Here is a 7,460-nt window from a genome sequence, read left to right on the forward strand (position 1 = left end):
TGTGTTGCAAGGAAATGGAGTTGTCTCACCCATGTGATGCTAGAAGATTATATAATCATCTATATGATGCGATAAGTTTACACAGAATGTGTTTATCAAGTTGATTGAATATTTGGATGCAATAAATGAGGTTTGCTATATCAAAATGATGTATATTTGTTTTGGACCCGGTAGGGTCTACAAGATGTGTACAACAGTTTGTAGAGGGGGGATGAATAGAAACACAAAATTTTCAAATTTAAAATATATATTCACAAGAGAAGATCAATACATATTTTACAAGATTGTTCGTGGAAAGATAAGGTAAGAAATACCTATCTAAACAATCTAAAGTTTACACACTAAGTCTTAGCAAATAAAGAAAAGATTTGTTGTTAAAGAAATAAAAAAAGTAAGTTCTATCTGGGAGAGAACTTGTTCAGAATACAATAAAAGGGATTCTAACTTGCTCTTGAAGATGAGCGAATTTTGTTCTTACATGTATGCGTTCTTTTACTTAAGCATAAGAAAGCTCAGAGTAAGGGTCTAAGAGTATTTGTGTATCTCTGCATGGAGATAGAACACATCTATTTATACCCATTGCATTAAATGCACATTTAATGCAACGTAATAGGGTTAGAAAGCGTGTCAAGCCTTAAGGGAAAGGCTTGTCCTTTGCTACAATGAATAGTACAAAAGTCTATCCATGAGCAGACATCCTTTCATAAAGTTGGTACGTAATAAAGTCAGCTAGTCGGCTCCGTACCGTTCTAACATTTAGAAAGGGTATGGGTTTGTCCTTTGTGTGTCTAAGGACAAGACAACAACAATCGTGCTTGACAAGCTTCTTTTGATCGCTGAATGCTGGAATAACCTGAAAGTCTCTTAAGCATTCGCCGAGGCTTGGGCAGTCTTCACACATATATAGACAAGGTTGTAATCACTGAATACTGCTTCAGATCACATACTCGCCAGTCTCTAATCTTCAGTTTCAGTCTTCGACTTTCGCTGAAGGTTCTTTGGTGTGAATGTTGTCTTCTTGAAGTATCATTGTTGATGATTGGATTTACAATACAAGTTTTTCAGCGATCACTGAACAGACTCAGTGATGATTGCTGGAACTGAAAAACAGAAACATAAATACTTCACATAGGATAAAAAGTATTATCATCAAATCAAATGAGAGAGAGAATCAACAATCTCCCCCTATTTGATTATAACAAGACAACATGAAGAAAGTTGTCTAATCAAATAATAGTAAGGAAAAGTATCATATAAAGTACATGTCCTTTTTAACTATTTTGGGATCTTTTTCAATGAGTCAGTCTTTTCTTGAAGAATTTTCTTATGTTGTATTTAAAAAAAAGTTTCAAGGATGGAAACTGAAACTAAAAGCTTATTCACTGACTTATAGATTGTCAGTGAATGTGAAAAGTAACAATGGAACTCATAGACTTGTGTCCCTATTACTTTTTTCAGGGATCTTTTCAGTGAATTACAAAAACACATATATTATATTCAATGGAGATATTACAAGATATTCAGTACTTGTCAAAAACTTACAGACTATAAGATTAATCACTGAAAGTAAACATAGTAAGCAGATTACAAAAAAAATGTAGACAATATTACAAAGAAAGATAAACTAGTCTAGGATGTTCATATTAATGTAGTAAGGTACATCTTCTCCAAACTTCTTTCGACGTAGAAATTCTGTTCATATCTTTCGGTCCACCACTTTTCCTTGCAAGTTATCATCTATCTTGAACATAAGATAAACAAGATGTCCCATCGAGCATAGATGTAACTCAGACATTCTCTGGAATCTTACTTCACCTTCATAGTCAAGGAATATAACTTCTAACTTAGGTTTGAAGTGCACAAAGTTGGGTATATAAGGACCCTTCTCTAGCAGATCAAGATTCAGCATAGAGACGTTTATACTCTCATATTCCTTTAGGACATCATATAAGGAGAACCTTGTTTCATGTTCGTTCCTCAGGGATGGTCCATCATTAGGACTAGAGGGTCTTTTCTTCCTTCCTCCCTTCTTCAGAGATGGCCTGTCAGGGACTACGACATACCTAGACATCCTTTTGATGAGAACGTTGATGATGTCTTCGATAATCGGTTTATGTCTAGACTTGGATTGCTGAATGGCTTGCTTGATTTCCAGCCATTCATTGTATCCGTAGTGGCTAAGGTAGGAAGGGTACTCGGTGATGGCATCGAGATTGTCCCTAGTGATGAGCATTGAGATAAAAGTTCCACTGTCTTTGGATCGTTCGATGATGTTGACGCTCTTGATCAGGTGAGGACTAATTCTCTTGTTCAGCTTTGCTTCGCTCCAGCGCTTGTCCCGCTCAGCCAGCTTCAAATTTTTCTCATGCTCATCTTCTGCAAGAGAAAGTAACTTAGCTTGGGCTTGGACAACGTTCACCTTCTTTTTGGACTTTCTTTTTGGGAGAATCTTTTTAGCTAATGACTTGGCCAGCTTTAGGCTGTCTTCAGTCTACTTCTTTTAAAGYTCTAACTCTTCTTCAGCCCTTAACTTCTCGAGTCTTTCAGCTTCTGAAAGGAAGTCAAACTCACCACCAYTAGAGGTACGAAGAGGGATTTTTATTCTAGTCTGGTCGAGTGACCCCTTAAGCTGAGCCATCTGCTGGTCGGTAGRAGTACTGRAGACAGGGTTTTCAGGGACCCACTCCAGTTGACCGCAGGTAGTTGAGGGAATATGAAGTTGATATAGAGAAGTGACCACTACCTGAGAGGTAGAGTCTTCAAATAAGGGTTGAGAGTTTTTGAAAAGTACCTTCAGGTTCCCTTCTTCAGCGACACCTTTGCCTTTCGACTTAGGGTCCTGGTTCTTTGATGGGGCAGACTCTTCTTCCCTTTACTCCCCTTGGGATGCAGAATCCCTGAGGGCGACTCCTTTGGTGGTGGTTATTGGTCGTTGATATTAAATGGTGAAGTCATCTTCATCATCGTCGTCATCATCACCATCAAGGTCACTGCCAGAGTCTGGAAGGTCAGGTTCGTCATCATCACCATCTTCATTTTCATCATCATCATCACCAACAACAGGTGCAGAGATGATGGGAAGATCATTATCCCTAGGGATGGCATCAACTTCCTCAACTATAACAGCTTCACYKGAGGTTGGGATTTCTTGGGYAGTCTCAACTTCAACTTTAGCTCTAGAAGCGTCAGCTTCAAGGATTGCYGGAGCAGCAGATGGTCCAGCARCGTTGGACCKCATCTTACCCTCTCTGGCTAAGACTTGAGAGTATAGGMCAGAGAGTTCRTCCACGCGCTGATGCTGGAGAACCATCATTCCCTCTAGCCACGATAGAGCGCTGGCTAGGGTTGTCRTTGYTTCCTGCATCTTATAGAGCTGAGCACGKTCATCARCAGTGAAAGAAGGCRGGATCACTGGTTCTGGTTGATAGAAAGCATCTAGGATCTTGCTGGAGAAGCTGTTTGGTGAAGAGACTGAGCCTGAGCCTGAGCGTCATCAGCCYTGCTGKATAGAACAGCGATGGCTTCAGYGTTGGCTCGAATAGCCTCACGTAGAGTCGAGAGCTRACTCCTTACTTCTTGAACAKCAGCTTTGACAGCTGAGAGGTCCGCATCAAGTTYTGCCTTGYGAGGCATTTCTCGATGAACTTCAGACATCTTGTAGAAGACGGTATCTACAGTTGGGAGGAAAAGCTTGACATTAGACGCCATGTCATAATCTTCATCATCTTCCTCATCTTCTTYCTTCTCTTCYCCRTCTTCTTCCTTCTCTTCTTCTTCTTCCATACGCTGAGGCGTAGAAGAAAGACCTGCAATAGATGGAGAGTGAGCATATAAAGCTCGGGGTTAGAAGAACTKAAAKGGTAGGAAGATGGAATACCTGAGGTGCCATTAGTGACATCTAAAGGATTGTCACTGGCTTGCTCAATGATGCCCTCGAGAGGATGAACATCTATATGCTGAGAAGCCTTGAAAGGAGCAACCTCAGGTCCAGTGGTGTGTGTTTCATCATCAGGGAGTACATTCATTGTTGAGTCATAAACACGTGTAGCGACCAAAGAAGGAGGATAAGAGAAAACGATTGAGAAAAGATATGGGTGTTCAACGATGGCAGCGCTCATATTCATACCTTCATTGATTTGGGTCACTAAGGCGGTTGAGGTAGGTGCCACTGATACGACAGTGATTCGAGAGATAACTGAAGAGCTAGGAAGGGTAGCTGAAGTTGCCTCGGGGTTGAGGCTAGTTTCAATAGCTGAAACCTGTCGAGAGGTCTCAGCAAGAGATGTGGCTATCCCCTTTTTGGCCTTTTTGGCCTTTTTGGCTCTCTGAGGAGAACCAAGAGTTGGTTGTGAAGGACGTTTTGAGGAGGTTTTGGTGGCTGGGCTAGACACAGGGGGTTTTCCTTTGTCTTGACCACCGGAGGAGAGAAGGGCACTATAGAAGAAAGTGCAACGTCTCCTTCCCTCAGTTTGTGATCCAGAATTCTGGATCCAAGCCTACACACCTTGAGGTTTCTTCCTTGGAATATTTTTTTGAAAATATCTTTGCAAAAACCATGGATAGGAACCTTGTGTATGGTACTACCTTTTCTCGCTGGCGCTTGTTCAGCTTTTGCACCAGGTCATCGAAAATAACTGCAGCATAATTTATATTGCGACGCTGAATTGCAGATATTCCAATCGTCAGGGAGACTCTAGAGGCCTGGTCTTGTCCTCCAGTCTTTCCACCCATAGACTGATGAAGTGAGAAAACAGGTATTGCCAGATCGCTGATATCCTATTTTCTCAATCTTCGATAAGGACTTCATGGGAGCATTTGAGTCCTTTTTCATTGGCCACTGGTAGCCAATGGCATCGAGACATTGAATAATCTCGGCAGTGGAGGGCTCGCTATAAAAGGGGCCCTTGGGGAGGCGAAGAGCAGTCCTCATGGTGTTGACTCTGAAGTTCACGGTCATACGGTTGAACGTTTGAACGTGAAGGTGATCTGCTCAACTTGGTGGCCATGCTTGTCTTCAAGTTCTACCACTTCAGCAATGAACCAGAACTGCTGGAGAGCCTCTATAACCATGATGGGCTCATGGTTAAGAGCAAACGCAAGAGACGACCATTTGAGAAAGTTGGCCGCTTCCTTGTAGAAGGCTTTGTTTGAAGGGATCTCTAACAAGGCAACGTGATTGTTGGCCTTGAAAGATACTTCATCGATTGTAAAACCTACATTCTTGGCAGCCATCTGTTTTTAGTAAGAAAAAGAAGATAAAAATAGTGTTAGTTAAACCAAGAGTTGTGTATAGATTTAAGTGTTTGAACAAGAAAAATTTCTTTTGAAAAATCCTTGAAGAAGGATTAGGGTTTTTCAAGTAGAATGTGTTTGATGAAATATGATTATAACCAAGAAATAGGTTGAGTTTATAATCATTAATGTTTGTTTTTTAAGAGAACAAAGTTCTTAAAACTTCAAACACATTTCTCATAAAAGAAAAGAAGAAGAAGAAGTGAAAGTGTATCGACCTTAGTTGGTTTGAGGAGGAAGGTCTTCGAAGAAATTTTTGGAGTTCTTGCTTTGCATATTGACAGAGGTTCGTCTTGATATTCTAAAAGCGTAAAGAGAAAAATGAGAGAGAAGTCACATATTTATAGGTAGGAGGAGAGATAATAGATAGGAGAGAGAAAAAGACGACGATTGAGGAAAAAGGCCATGATGAAAAAGATGGTATGTTCTCATCCATGATTGGATGGCATTTAATGAGGTAACGTATGACAGTCTTTTTTGCGCGTCTCAAAGCGTTGAGCATTGTAAATAGGGAATGTCGTCATAAACACAGTTCATTACCTATTTCTTTTAAAAACAAAAAAGTTTTAAAAAAACAAAGAGTCATTTAGTGTTGAAAGAAACACTGAAAAGACCTTTTAAAAAAATTTGATCACTGAAGAGAGAAAGACTTTAGTGGTAGTTTTAAGACTTCAGTGTCAGTGATAAGAGAATCGCTGGAACTGACAAATAAAAACATTTGAGTCACTGAATAGGAAAGGTTCAGTGATCATTTTGATTTTTAAGAAAAGATAAGTATAAGAGAGATATACTTATAAAAATGTTAAGTGAGCAAAGAATCACTGAAACAAACTTTTAAAACGAATTGATCACTGAAGAAGGAAAGCTTCAGTGATAGTTTTAAATTTTTAAGAAAATGAATAAGTAATCATACCTTAGAGAGAATAGATACATTTACTCAAGAGTTTAGTGACAAAGATAGAGCACTAAATCCTTTCACTTACTGATCGATGTTAATAGCTGAAAATTATTCTTCAATGTTTAGCATCCCCAGTTCGTTGATCAAGATGTTAAATCTTGTCTCCTCAAGAGGCTTGTTGAAAAGGTCAGTAAGCTGATAATCAGTTGGAACGAAGTGAACTTCAATGTCACCATTCATAACATGATCTCTGATAAAATGATATCGGATCTCTATATGTTTGGTCTAGGAATGAAGTACAGGATTATTTGCAATAGCAATAGCACTGGTGCTATCACAATAGATAGGAACTTTTGAAAACTAAAGATCGTAGTCCATCAGCTGATATGTCATCCAAGGAATTTGGGCGCAACAACTACCAGCGGCCACATATTCAGCTTCAGCGGTTGATGTGGACACTGAGTTTTGCTTCTTACTTGTACAGCTCACCAACTTTCCACCTAAAAGCAGACAGCTTCTAGTGGTGCTTTTCCTGTCAATTTTGCAACCTCCAAATCACTATCTGAATAATCTATTAGATCAAAACCTGAACCTTTAGGGTACCAGAGACCCAAGTTAAGAGTTCCCTTAAGATATCTGAAGATGCATTTTACAACAATCAGATGGGATTCCTTAGGTTCAGATTGATATCGTGCACATAAACAAGTAGAATACATGATATCTGGTCGACTAGCTGTGAGATACAGCACGGAGCCAATCATTCCTCTATAAACAGTTACGTTTATAGGCTTTCCATTTGAATCCTTGTTGAGAGAAAGTGGAGAAGCCATTGGAGTATTCATAGATTAACTATTTGATATATCAAACTTCTTCAGCATGCCACGAACATACTTACTTTAACTGATAAAGATACCATTATCTGACTTTTTGATCTAGAGACCTAAAAAGAAGGTTAGTTCTCCCATCATGCTCATCTTATATTTTTTCTTCATGCGATCAGCGAAACGAAAACATAAAGAAGGATTAATGGAACCAAATATGATATCACCGACATAAATTTGGACTAGAATAATGTGACCTTTAACTTTCCTAAGAAATAAGGTTTGGTCAATCTTTCCACATACAAATTTCTCAAAGATGAGAAATGAGGAAAGGGTATCATACCAGGAACGAGGAGCCTGTTTTAACCCATAAAGAGCCTTATCCAAACGATAGATATGGTTTGGATAATTAGGGTCAAGAAACCCAGGAGGTTGTTCAACATAAACTT

The 7,460-nt window shown here is 39.3% G+C and overlaps 1 protein-coding gene across 1 annotated transcript; it reads right to left on the minus strand.

The window, feature by feature from the left end:
* Positions 1-2,938: 2,938 nt before the first annotated feature.
* LOC112503714 (trigger factor-like) lies at positions 2,939-3,364 on the minus strand. Its single transcript, XM_025107705.1, has one exon. It carries the CDS (start codon positions 3,362-3,364, stop codon positions 2,939-2,941), a length of 426 nt encoding a protein of 141 aa, XP_024963473.1.
* Positions 3,365-7,460: the final 4,096 nt, after the last annotated feature.

Source organism: Cynara cardunculus, unplaced genomic scaffold (assembly GCF_001531365.2).
Source record: "Cynara cardunculus var. scolymus isolate 2C unplaced genomic scaffold, CcrdV1 Un_Scaffold_3619, whole genome shotgun sequence".
Taxonomy (NCBI): domain Eukaryota; kingdom Viridiplantae; phylum Streptophyta; class Magnoliopsida; order Asterales; family Asteraceae; genus Cynara; species Cynara cardunculus.